This window comes from Rhinolophus ferrumequinum, chromosome 18 (genome assembly GCF_004115265.2).
Source record: "Rhinolophus ferrumequinum isolate MPI-CBG mRhiFer1 chromosome 18, mRhiFer1_v1.p, whole genome shotgun sequence".
NCBI lineage: Eukaryota > Metazoa > Chordata > Mammalia > Chiroptera > Rhinolophidae > Rhinolophus > Rhinolophus ferrumequinum.
Window position 1 is genome coordinate 51763389 of NC_046301.1, and position 13243 is coordinate 51776631.

The following is a 13243-nucleotide window of genomic DNA, read 5'->3' on the forward strand; positions in this document are numbered from 1 at the left end:
ACAATGCTCCGGCGCCACCTGAGGGGGTTCTTGTTATACTGCGCGTGGCCTCATGGGAGGTGTAGTCTGCGTCGGCCAGCCATGTCCTGCCACTACGAGGATACCTGGAGTCTTCTCAGCTGGAACGCAAACCTCGGCCTATCGGCAACGTCTGGCCTCAGACTCATGCACCAGATGGCGTAGCCTTTTCTCACACTTTCCCGGAGTCGCAATCACTCTAAAGACAAACTACTACATGTTCCGGGATGCTTTGTGCAGCAGCTCTCGCGAGAGACGTGAGGCGCGCCAGCCCCGCCCCCGTGCGCCTGCTTCCGCCTCCCTGTGGCTACAGCTTGTTGTTGTGGAGGCCAAAATGGCGGCCCAGGCGGCGGCAGCGGCCCAGGCGGCGGCGGCCCAGGCGGCGCAGGCCGAGGCGGCGGAGTCGTGGTACTTGGCGCTTCTGGGCTTCGCCGAGCACTTCCGCACGTCCAGCCCGCCCAAGATCCGCCTGTGCGTGCACTGCCTACAGGCCGTGTTCCCTTTCAAGCCGCCGCAGCGCATCGAGGCCCGCACGCACCTGCAGCTCGGCTCCGTGCTCTACCACCACACCAAGAACAGCGAGCAGGCGCGCAGCCACCTGGAGAAGGCGGTGAGCCGCGGGCCGGGCTGCGAGAGAGGAGGAGGCGCGGGCTCCCTGCGGAGCCTGGGCTGACGGGCCGCGACCCCGACGGGCGAGGTCCCCCTGGGCCGCTCCTCGGGTACCCCGGGTGCGACTTTCGCACGAGCGTCAGGACCCCAAAGCCGCCAGCTTCTCAGGGGACCCCAGGGCCTCGCTCCTTACGTTATTTAATGTCTCTGGTGATAGACAGGGTCTAGAACCTCGCTCTTCTGAGGAGTAACAGGGTCCCCAGATTCTTCAGGTTTTCAGGCGCTGACCAGTTTGGCTCATATGGGGACGTTCCCAGATCGGCCCGTGGGTCTTGCCGCTTCCAGCTTCTCAGGGCTCAGCCCCAGGAGGATCAGCCTGAACGCTCCCGATCCTGAAGTGACTCGGGATAGGGGAGGGCCGAAGTGACAGTCCAAGCATCCCTTGGGAATCTGAAGTTGGGTCTCTCAGGAAACCTAGGAAAGCATCCTCTCCCTAGACTCGGAAGTCTGTTAAGTGTCTGGAGGGTATTGTCCCCCCATCAGAGATGACGGGAGTGATAAGTGGGAGGCAGAGGCCCAGATCCTAGAGTTGGTCCTGTAAGGAGGCGGAACAGAGGGAGGTCTGGATTCCACGACCAGTTGCTCAGTGGTCAGGGAGGGATCTCCCCGCAGCTCCTGCTTTCTCTATATCCACCGGGGACTTCTTTGCCTTCCACCATCCACTTGTCCATCCCCTTCAGAAGGCAGGTCTCATTTCCACCTCCCCACCCCATCTTGACTTGTGAGATCTTGGTGCTTCAAAAAATGTGGGAATGTGGCTGTCATTCTGCCCATTTTGGCTGTGGAGTTGTTTCTTCTTACAGCAACACTGAGCTATCAGACTGTGTCTCCATTTGCCATTTACTTTTTTATTCTGCTTAAGGAAAAGACTTCTTGACTAGAATCAACTTAGATTTTAAAAATGTATTGATCTAAAGGAAATCTGAACCCACCTGGCACCGGTAACAAATTGCTTTCTGGAGGAGACCAGGTCTTCGTTTTTTAGACCGTAAAGAGTTGGAAGGGGACTTTAATCCTTGCTTAATCAGCTTCCTTATTTCAGGAGCGTGGCATTATGGGCCCAGAGAGGTAAAGCGATTTGCTCAAAGCAACACAGCAAGTTATTAACAAAACTGGGTTCAAACCTAGGCTCACGATCCCCAAGTTCCTTGCCAGGAAATTAAGTTATTAATGTTTTTGTGAAGTTATATTTTTTCGTTCATTCTACAAATAGTTATTCAGCTCACACCAGGTGCCAAGCCCTATTCTAGGTGCTGGGAATCCGCGATGACTTAAACAGTCCCTGCCCATAAAAGCTTATTTTTTAGTGAGGAAGGCAAATCATGAATATGTAGGGAGAGGTTAGGCAGTGATCGAAGAACCATGAAAATATGGACCAGGGAGAAGAGATGGAGTTGATGGGGAGTTCTTTTTGGCAGAGGTAGTGAGGGAGTTTCTATTTGTGAGAGTGACACTTGAGCAGAGCCCTAAATGGGGTGAAGGAAGCGAGACTGGAGAATCGCTCAGATTGTCGTTTGGATCCCAAGGACTGCCGGAGCTGTCAGTGATCCGTGACGGGCTTGTTTCAGGGTCTGTCTTGGGCAGTGGTGGGGCTGAGATCAAATGAAGCACAAGGCTTCCTTGGGCATGGGGTGCCGGACGCTGTGACTCCCAGGCCCGGAAGCCCAGTGCCTTCAGTAGATGCCCCTGTCCTGACGTTCTCCCCTCTCTTGATAAACAACAAATCCTGCCACCTCCCTTCCATTGTCTCGGGAGTCGTTTCTAGCAACGGTTCCTCGTCACTAGTCACTGTGTAGGGTTCTATTTTGCCCAGTAAGCGCTGTGCTGTCGAGGGGAAGCAGCCATGCCTCCGATCACTTCCTTGTAGCCACTTGGCTTTTGGACCCCTAATTTTAAACCCTTGTCCTTTTGGATTGCTTTCCCTTATTTTTACAGAACTCTGAATCTCGTGGGGTCTTCCACAGGCCACAGGGTTCTCTCTGTAGCTCACGCTGATGTTCCACCTGCAGATCCCTTTCTTTCACTTGGTTGCATCCCTAGCTGGGAATCTGTCCAGATTTCTCCACGCACGCGTGCTGTCTGTAATCTTCATTCTTTATTAATTGTGCGTTTTTCCCAAATCAGGCAACTGTGAACTTTTATTTTTTTCCTTCCCAGAGTCATTTGATAAAGAATCGTAAAATGTTCTCCTTTTAGAAGTGATTTCCTAGTAGTTTCTAGTCCTGAAGAGTAAATACCAGAGAGGTTCTAATTTCTTTTCAGGGAACCAACCCAGAGTAACAAAAAAAAATTTTTTTAGAGAAGGCAAATAACTCTCAAGTATTTTGTGATGATTTTCTCCTTGATCATTCCTCCTGCTGTTCTTTCCTGAACTGACTTCTCTAACTTACAAGTGCTATTGGTAAACTTTTAACTGGCCCCTAAACTTACTGCTACATTCAGCTTCCCTGTTATTCTCATCGTCTTTTGCTTTCTGTCTGAGAGACGCTAACCTCCTTGGTAATCACATATTTTTTATATAAGGCTAGATTATTTACCCCTCTATCTGCTTAATGTCAGTTTCTCACTGCCTCCTCAACTGCATTTGTGAGATTCCTAGAAGGAATACGTAATATACTTGCCCATCTGCTTCATTCATTCTGAAAGAGGATTCTGAAAGAATCATCTGCTAAGTGCTTCTGTGGAGGGTATGTTTCCTTTCCCTCGGCAGCTTTATTGAGGACAAAGCCATTGGTCTTGATGGCACCTGCCTCTGCAGACCCTCGGAGTCCCTGCTGGCTGTCTCATCCCCATGACAGGACACTTGATCTGAGAGCCTTCCTTCTTTGATTATGGTTTTGGCAGTGCTGTATTCTTGGCTGTTCTGAGGCTCCTTGAGGAAATAAATAGGTTGTGATTGTAAAGGATGTCGCTTTACTCAGAAATCTGTCGGCTAGAGAACTTGTGAAGCTGTTTCTGCAGTGTCTGTCAGATTGTCTTCCTTTACATTGCAGTTTTCTGTCCTCTTGCTGCACATCTATTCCTTTGTGAATTTTCAGTCTTTTTCTTATTTTCACTGTCTTTCAAGCAGACAGTGCCATTTCAGGATTTTGCACATTCCCCTTTAACTTTATTATTTTTGATCCCATTTCTCTTTATCCCGTTTTTCAAGATCACGAATGTGTCATGCCCGTTATCTAGGACATCCTGGAGCAGAACCTTGTGCAGAAGCTGCATTTGCAGACCTTGGTGTTAAGCATTTTCATGGAAAAGTGATCTGTGCTTCCTCATCATTTTCTTTCCATTTTCTTCCCTCTTACTCTCTGAGTCTCTGGCTTCAGGATGTGGAATCTGTTTAGGAACCACCACTTCACGGGTTTACCAACTTGCCTCCCCTCCAACCCTCGATTTTTCTGGTCCCTGCCTGGGAATTACCATAGTATTGTTGGCACCTTCCCGTGCCAGGCCACACATTTGTGCTTCTCATTGTCTCATTGGATCCTCAGCAAACCCACAAGGTGGGGACTACTTCCAACTTGCTGATGACACGCTGAAAGGGGGACACTTGTAGCCATGGTCACACAGCAGAAGGAGGCGATCTTTTTAAAAAGTGACTTTGGTTTCAAGGAACAAAGAAGCCTTAAAATACTCTGAGCACTGGACTGAATCCTCTAAGCATGAGAGGTGTGCTAATCCATGCCCTTCCACCCTTCAGGGTGCATGCTGACCCTGCAGTGATCCTTGCTTTCCCTGAGAACCCCAAAGTGACCCCAGGGACTTCTGATAGGTTGTTCACAGCCTTTCCTGCACCTGCAGGCCTCCAGGCAGCACAGGGGCTCTCCTTTGGCTGCTTTGCCAGCATAAGGAAGGAAACAAAAGCTATTTTGTAATGTTACAAAGTAAAGCATACTGGGGGATGATGTAGCAACTTTGGGTAAGGTAGCAACTGTGGTACTTTATTTGTGAGATGGATGTATTTCCTGAAGTCTATAATATTTTTTCCCTCCCCCTCCCATTTAAGCCGTTTTTCTCAATCATAGTTGTGGAGGACGTAGCTCCCTGGCCCGTGTTGGTATTATGAGCATTGCACTCCATCCAGCTGAGGCAGCCAGCTGCTCACACTGGCTGCTGACAACTCATGCTGGCGGCCGGGCGCTCATGGCAGCCCACGGGGGCCCAACCACAGGTCGAACCATTGTTCACAATCTTAGCTGTAGAGGGCGCAGCTCACTGGCCCAGGTGGGAATTGAACCGGTGACCTCGGTGTTAGGAGGACGCACTCCAACCACCTGAGCCACCAGCTGCCCCTATATAGTTCAGATTTGTGATTTTATGTTGTAAGCGTTAAAAAGTTACAAAAACAAAGTCATTTGATTGGTGTCTGATTGACAATCCTGGGGAAGTGACTGGATTACCCTGACATGGGGCCAGTTCTGTGGCTTCTAGCTTTGGGAGTGGGTCATCGTGGGGGATGCCTCAAAGTGTCACCAGTGCTGATGCCTGGACACAAAGCAGTGACATTTGAGGACAGGGAGCTGTCTGGTGCCATTTAGGAGTAAGGTCTTTGTGTTTGAAAGGCGCACGCCTCAGGTCTGTGGCCATTTGCACATAAGAAAGCTCTCATTTCCCGGTGTTGTTAGATGAAGTCCCTGTTCATGAGACAAATGTTTCCCAGGCACCTTCTGTGTGTCGGCCCGTTCCAGGCACTGGGGACGTGTAATGACGAGTGGGGAAAAGGAGGAGAAGGAGCATACTAGAGGGGCTAATGGATTATTTATTTAGCAATATCTAAATCAATTTGTTTAGCAATCTTTATTTACTCAATCCAGTTAGCAGTATACAATAGTAAAAGTCAAAGGCAATTAATAGACTGCACTAATGTCAGAAAGTAAAGGTGGTTAAGACTAAACTATATACATTGATAACAATATTATGTCATAGGAGTACACATACGTGTAAGTTGAAGAGATCCCAATACATGTTTACTATTGATCAAAAATCACTTGGCTAAATACACAAATATCATCAGTAAGGAGTATCCAAAAGCAGTAACTCTATAAGATAACTATTACAGTAGATGCCAAAAGCTCACCAAACCGGGGGAGAACAGCACTAGAAAAGTCATAAATCAAAACCTTGCCAGGTCTGTAGCTGAGAGAAACTGAGGCATCTCCCACACCGCTGCTTGTTAGTTCCCAAGAATGTTGCTGTTGTTGTCTTTGTTGTTGTTAGAAGTCAAGGCATCTTCTGATGCTGTAAGCTGCAAGCTGCATATAAGTTTTCAAGGTGTTAACAATCTGAAGACTGTTGCTGCTATTGTTCTTGTTGTTAGAAGTTAGGACATCTTCTGATGTTGTAAGCTGCAAGCTGCACACAAGTTTTCTAGATGCTAACAAGTTCTCAAGAAGGCTAACCGTGGGGAATAACACTGGCGAGGCCGGGAACCTGCTGGCCCTCAACAGGTTCGCGGCTGGGAGTCAGGACATCCCCTGGTGTCGTAAGCTGCATGTTGCTGGAAGTCTTCAAAATGTTAGAATGATGAGAAATCACCAATGACAAATGACCAAATGATGAAACAATAATTAATAACACTGCCAACTGAGGTCTGTCTTACATATTTTCTCGGATATTCCTTAGAGCCAAGTTTCTTGTTCTTGCCTCCCCTTCCGGGAATGGCAAGTTCCGGGAGGGTCCGGCAGTCAATGATAAAAAAAGAAAATATATTGCTTATCCAGCTGAAGGGCCAATTCATCCGGATAAGCAATGTCTACTTTCTTGCTTGGGACCATCAGCCCAAGGCCTTCCAAAGCCTGACCACGTGCCTGTCACGTCGCCCTGATACAACTTAGCTACTTCTTCGCTTCATCTGCTGATGTGGGTGAAACAGACAGAACAAGGAGGGAATTCTCTCAACCCCTGATGAAGAATTTCTTTAACCCTAAGCTAACTAACCGTCGTCACCTCACAGCATAGACAGAAAAGCGACCTCATCTCATGTCTCCCCTGCTCGGGAGGATGAGACCAAAGGCGGAATTGACTCAACCCCCATCACAGCACAGAAATCACCTCACATACAGGAACAGATAAAGGCTAATAGACAAAAGCTCACATCAACCAATGAAGGCAAATTTTCTTCAACATCTACCCTACAGGATGCATCGTGGGGCTTTATCTAATGTCCCCGTGTGTGTTTAAAGTGGGGGCCACAGCACATGCACAAAACAATGGAGGAGGGTTGTGGCCTTTGAATAGACGCTGGGGGCCACAGGACCCAGCTCTTCCGTGCGGGTCCCCATTGCCAACCCCTTCCTCTTGTGTGTGTCCGCCTTTTCTTTGTTCACCCTGTACTCGTGCTGGAGGGCTCCTCTCCAGCCTTGCCCAAGGTTGGTTTTGTCTGCGGAGATTGAGTTGTAGAACCTCAAAATATCGGCTGGGCCCGTTCTTAGCATGTCCCTAGCCCAACTCTTCAGTCGCATAGTTTCCTCCACGTTATCCTGTCTTTCCTCCCCGTTGGTGGCCTTCAGGAACTCTTCTTGCTGGACTGCCCTTCCCTGTGGGGAGGAATGGCTTCTGCAGAAAGCAAGCGCCAGCTTTTGTGATTACCAGCTTCAATGACATCACACACATGTGGCTGGAGCTGGGCTGGTCCCCACTGTCCCTGTAGACAGCCTCCAGCTGTGGAGCCCCACCTCTGGCCCTGCCCTCTGAGCCCCTGAACCCTGACTGACCCTGCTGCAGAGGGGCTTTGGGAGGGGACACTTTGGCTGGCTACAGAATGCCTTTGGCTTGGACTCTGCTGGCCCGTGTGTGCTTGGATGTGTGTGCACACGTGCATGTGCTTACATACATGTGTGTGAGAGTCAGGAGCCCGGTGGCACTTGGCACTTGTGCTCTCCCTCTCTCACTGGCTCCCTCTCCCCGTCTCCCCCTCCGGGCCCCCCCAGGCCGCTGGTGTGGGATGCAGCTCCAAGTCTTTCCCATCCTCTTTGGTTACTTCCTCGTCCACCACTCACTCTTGCCCCACAGGCCTCTCCAGCTCCAAGGATGCCCCCCAGGTTTCACTGGGCCCTCTCCCTGCCCTCCTTCGCAGCCTGCAGCCCCTGGGCCCTCCAGCCTCTGGATCCTCCTCCCCCCCCTCCGTTTTCTCCACCCCCCCTTGTCCTCTTCCCTCTGAATTCTTTTTGCTGCATCTAGGGTGCTCTTAAAACTCAGATCTCATTGGGTGCTTTTATTTCCTGCCTCTGATTAGGTCAGTTTCCATGGGGGACCTTGGAGCGTTGCAATCTGCAGTCACTACTGCCCGTGAGTGGCACAAACATCCCTTTCAGCCTCATCTTCCTGGTCTTCTGCCTTTTCCCAGGCTCTTCTCTGCCTGGAGCACCTCCTCCTCCCCCTTTGAGTAGGAGCGCAGGCGCACCCACTCTTAGCAGGCTCAGCCTCATGCTGATCTCCCACAGAGCACGGCGAGCCAGGGTTTTCAGATCTGCCTTCCAACAGCCACCAAGACGAGAATGTCTGTGGGACAAGGGGGTCAGCAGAAACAGTGTCAGGCGAATGCTTGAGTCCTGGAAGGTCTGACAGACTGGTCAGTGTGGTTGGTGCAGTGGATTGGCCCCGGAGCTCACTGCCTCCTGTCAGAACGTGGAAGTCCATGGCACAGCCGTCCACAAGTGGGAGTGTGCCATTGTCTGAAGCACGTCCCGCAGGTGTGCCAGCAGGGGTGGGGGGAGCACAGGTCTTAGAATGGTCCCCACACTCCCGGCCAGGCAATGGCCACACCACAACGGTTCTTCCGGAGTCCTCCTCCCTCCCCTCAGGCTCACTTGGCTCATTTCCAAGCAGCTTTTAAATGCTGCTTCTCCAGAAAGGACTGATACCCCCAAACCCACTTTCCAGTTGTAATTGATTTCCTTGTGGCATGATTTGCAGCGGGAGGGGCCCCTCTGCAATCCTTCCCCCTTCCGAAGCATTGTGGCCCTAGTGGGAGGGGCTCTAACTCTGATTCAGGAGCTGAGTGGAACCAACCCGAAGCCCCTGTCAGTAGGGAAGCAAGTGTTCATTCCCTCTCCCTCAGGTGTGCTCTGGTGGCTGGATTAGAGGTAAAATGAGCCCACAGGCCACCTACCTGCTTAACTGAACACCTGCAGTCTTTGTGACGGGACAACTGTGTAAACCCTAAAATGGAGCCAGTGAGCACGTGCCAAGCATTTGGCTGAGAATTAATCCTTTTCTCTTTCTCTTTCAGTGGTTGATATCACAGCAAGTATCCTTTTCCTGGTACCATTCCCTTTAAGAAATACTCCATTGAAATTAAAAGAATGTGTTACAAAGTTGAACCTCTGCTGTGATGCACCCGGTGGGTTTAGGCCTTGCCCCGCTGACCACGTGGAGAATCCCTGCTCGGCTGTGGCTGCCCCTCAGACCAGTGGCTCCCTTGGTGCCATGCTCCTGTTGGTGCTCTAGCCTCCAGCTCCACACCTGGCCAGCAGCAAGCTCAGGGATTTCGGGGGAATATGTGAACTTGGGGTTTCAGAGCAGGTGGGATGCGCCTGACTGGCGAGCCTCTGCAGCGTGAGAACCCCATGCTTTATTCCTTTTCAACTGACCTTTTTGTGGCATCTGTACTTCCTTAACCGGATGTCACTAGATCCCACAGTTTGAAGATGTTAAATTTGAAGCAGCCAGTCTTTTGTCTGAATTATACTGTCAAGAGGTAAGAACCTGTGAAGGTTTCTGAGCACCAAGTCCCTCTCTTGCTAGTGAAGGCACGATGGTGAATGGGTGTTCTCAGGAGTGGACTCCCTTCTGGCTTTTAGCATTTCCTGCTACTTTCCTACCTCCCTCACCCTGGCATAGCGTGGTCATGGGTGGTCACCTGCTCAGAAGGGCCAGCAGAATCTTTTTCTAAGACTTTGCTGGAAAACAACCTTATTCCTAGGCGAAAGAAGATGAGTTCCTGAACCAGTCCCTATATTAATAGTTTATCTTCGTCATCTGGTTCCTGATCTCAGGTGTGGCTGAAAATCGCCCTTCCTCCCTTTGAGCAGCTGCATGTGAGGCTCCCTGGGCAGCAGGGAGTGTGGCCTTCACAGCCCTGGCCCGTCTCTCTTGTTGTAGAATAAGAAAAATGGCAATTGTCATTCAATTTGACTGTTCAAGATTTTAAACTAACACTCCTTTCACAATGAGTTATTTTAAGAGCAATGTAAAAACTTCCCAGCCCGTGAGTCCAATAAAATATCTTTTCTTCTCTGAAAAAAAGTAAATCAGCAACCCACGCATCCTTTGGTGAGCGTGAAGGAATGCAGCTTGCCTGCCGGCTTGTCTCTTTTCCTCCCCAATCCTGACTTTCCTTTCAGAATTCTGTCGATGCAGCAAAGCCACTGCTGCGGAAAGCAATCCAAATCTCACAGCAGACCCCATACTGGCACTGCCGCCTGCTCTTCCAGCTAGCGGTGAGTACTGTGGGCCTGGCCCAGACACGTGCGGGGGGGGGGGGGGCATGACCTTGGGGCACACCCTCCTGAGTACCCATAAAGGCAGGCTCCAGGATACACAGGCCCTGCTGAGGCTGCTGCACCAAGGGGATAGAGACACGGGGTGGTTCTTTAGCCTGCTCACAAGTCCCCTGCGGCCTCTGTCCTCTACACTGTCCCTAGCTCGGCCTTGCACTCAGCATCAGGGTAATTGGTGGGAGTGCCCGGCTCCTGGGGGGCCGACTCGGGGCATGTCATTGCATTCCCCTCCCTCCTGGTGCTCCCTTTGGCCTGTGTTCATTTAAATTTGGGAAGCATTTCTTGCCAGAAGCCCACTATGTTTTTTAAGAGCCGCACTGGGATTCCTGGTGGGCACTGAATGCCTGAGTCAAGCCCTTGCAGGGCTGCTGGGGCGCAGCCTTACCTGGGCTCCACGTGGTCCCCCCCGCCCCAATCTCCCTTCAGTTCCCCAGATGTAGCTAGTGTCCTGGTCCCAGCACGCTGAAATGCTCAGGTAGAGGGGGCTCTCGGGGATGGACCTTCCTGGTGGTAGCGATTGGGCCTGAAGGCTCGGGGGGTGGATCAGCACCACCGGGAGGGGTACCTTTTGTGTCCTGGGTGCTGCCCACACCTCCCCCTGACTGCCGGCCTCCAGCTTCTCCTGTCCGTGATACAGCCGGCCCTCCACACCACCTCTTGCCCACCCTCCCTGACAAAGTTTGATCACCTGCCTATGCAGGCAGGGTGTGGGCCCTCAGCTGCAACCACCCCCTGCTCCCTGCGGGAGCCCCTCATCCCAGGAGGATGTGGCTCAGGCTTCCTAGTGGGAAGAGCTCACCCAGCCGGCGCTCCCGCGCCTTTCCTCCTGGCTTGCTACTGCCCCACACAGCACTGTCTCCTTAAATTCCTCCACGCGTGCTTTGTCCGTTGGCAGATAGGAGTCGGGTCAGGCAGTGAGGCACACGCCTCAGGTCGCAGAATTGGAGGGTGCTGTGTGCTCCTGGGGAGCCCACGAGCGAGGCCCCACTGGTGTCGCTTCCTCTCAGCCCGTTAAGACTTCTGGGTTTGAAACTCCCGCAGACACTTTCCCCTGAAGGAGTCCCTCCTTGTTTGGAGCCTGTCTGGCTTCCCCCAGTGGCTGGCCTCTGAAGGTGACCTGCAGAGCACAGACACGCTCGTGCAGCTCTGGGCATCGATGCCTGTGAGTGTTCTCTGCGCACCATTCAGCTCAGAGGACGGCGCTAGGCAGAGCAGTTCTGTACCCAAAGCAGTAAACGTTGATGACATGGTTTGGTTAATTTAGCTCACAACGGACACTGAGGCAATTTTGTTGATGGGTGAGGAGGTTCAGTTTCACTCACCAACAGAGCACTACGGTCAGGTGCTGGGTACTGTAAAGCAAACAGTTTGGAAGCGAGGTCATTGCTCTCCCTCCTTTTCAGCAACTGCACACACTTGAGAAGGACCTGGTGTCGGCATGTGACCTGCTGGGCGTGGGAGCCGAGTACGCCCGCGTGGTGGGATCCGAGTACACACGGTAGGCACCCTCTTCCCACTCGCTGTCTTACTTGGGAAGAGCTCAGCCCTCCTGATCCTGGACAACAAATAGAGTTGGCATTGCAGCATGAAATAGTGGTCACCGCACACCTAGTAAGAGAAGCACAAATTCAAGCAGCACCAGATGCCTTTTCCCCCTGGATTCGGGAAGTTGGAGAGTTGCCTGTGAGGGTGAGGGGCAGGCGGCATTCTCAGCGCAATTGGCACCTGCAGTGTCTGGTATCTCCTGAAATAAAAAGTGTTCGTAGCATTCGCTGGGCTGATCCCGTTTGTGGTGCAGATGCAAGGACGGTGCTTGCGGAAGGTGTGTGCGACCTGCGTCGCAGCACCTGAGGCAACTCCAGTGTCCTCACTGGATGCCAAGGAACTTTAAATGCACGACAGCAGACAGAAGCAGGCGTGTGTCCTAGAAGGCACATAGGTTCATGCAGTGCACAAAAGATTCGTGCCCTGAGGTTGGGGGTCGGGTCAGAGGCCATAGGCGCCTCACTGTGCACTCTCTGTGAAGGCCTCTAGTCTGTCTCTTTTCCCGTCAAAGAAAAGGCAACAGTGCTCTTATTCTGTTGTGTGCGTTGGGGTTCTGGAAAGTTCTGTTTCACAGAGCTGAGCTTATCCCATGGAGTTGCTGGGGCAGAACGGTCCCCAACTCCATTCTCTGAGCTCTAGACTTACAAGTGCCCATGTGGGGCCACACGGCTTTCCATGGGCTGTCCTCCTCCCTTGGCCACCCTGCCCGGAGATGGCAGCTGTCCCCCAATCTGGCCTCCCATTCCTTGTCCTTCCTGGCCCCCTCATGCCGCAGCCGTCACTGGGTCCATGGTGACACGTCTTGCAGGGCCCAGGCGTGGCCGCACACTGCAAGTTCACTCAAGTGTGCCCCTGGATAGGCTGCTGTGCCACCGCAGGCAGGTTCTCTGTGGGCTCCTCCAGGGCACAGGTCCTGCAGGTCTCCTGGCCCAGACCCTCCAACATTGATGTAGGGCCTCCAAGCAAGTGCTTCCTGTGTGACAGCGTGGGAACCTGGATGTGAGGATCCAAACCTGAGGTTTCAGTGGTTGCCCAGCGAGCACGTAAACCTAGTGTGTCCACACCATGAGGTCACAACGGGGAATGGTGTGGTGGCCTAGAGCACAAGCATCTCGCAAGTTGTGTGACTGTGACCTCCCCACCTCAGTCTCCTCGTTCTCTAAAACGGGCAGAATGGTGCCCACTTGATGGGGTGTCAGCCGCCGCACACGGGCTCTGCCAAGGCTGGCAGGACAGAGACTGACATGTTGAACAAACTGAACTGGGGTCTGTGGCCCCTGCATAACCACAGCTGTTCCTAAAGGCAGCGGCTGCCTCCCCTGCTTCCTCCCTCGTTGTTTTAGCCGTTTCCTAAACTTTTTAACGTGCTCATTGTATGACATTTGTCGGTGATGACAGCAGTGCCCACGCATTTAGAAAGCAGAAAGGTTTAAGAGAGACGATGGAAATCTGGCCTTGCTGCCTGCCGCAGGGCGTGCGGCTGGGGCTCTCCCAGATTTCACCCCCTACGTGCTCAG

The 13243-nt window shown here is 52.1% G+C and overlaps 1 protein-coding gene across 3 annotated transcripts in view; it reads left to right on the forward strand.

Moving 5' to 3' along the window:
- Positions 1-17: 17 nt before the first annotated feature.
- MAU2 (MAU2 sister chromatid cohesion factor) overlaps positions 18-13243 on the forward strand; it is a 28218-nt gene continuing 14992 nt past the window's right edge. For 2 of the 3 annotated variants that reach the window (XM_033135044.1, XM_033135045.1), the window contains exons 1-5: positions 22-628; positions 8912-8929; positions 9314-9379; positions 10026-10121; positions 11585-11679. In XM_033135044.1, the coding sequence (XP_032990935.1) occupies positions 53-628; positions 8912-8929; positions 9314-9379; positions 10026-10121; positions 11585-11679 (851 nt within the window). In that variant the 5' untranslated portion in view covers positions 22-52. Of the gene's footprint in view, positions 629-8911; positions 8930-9313; positions 9380-10025; positions 10122-11584; positions 11680-13243 lie in introns of all 3 variants that reach the window. The other variant, XR_004425652.1, reaches the window with a different exon arrangement.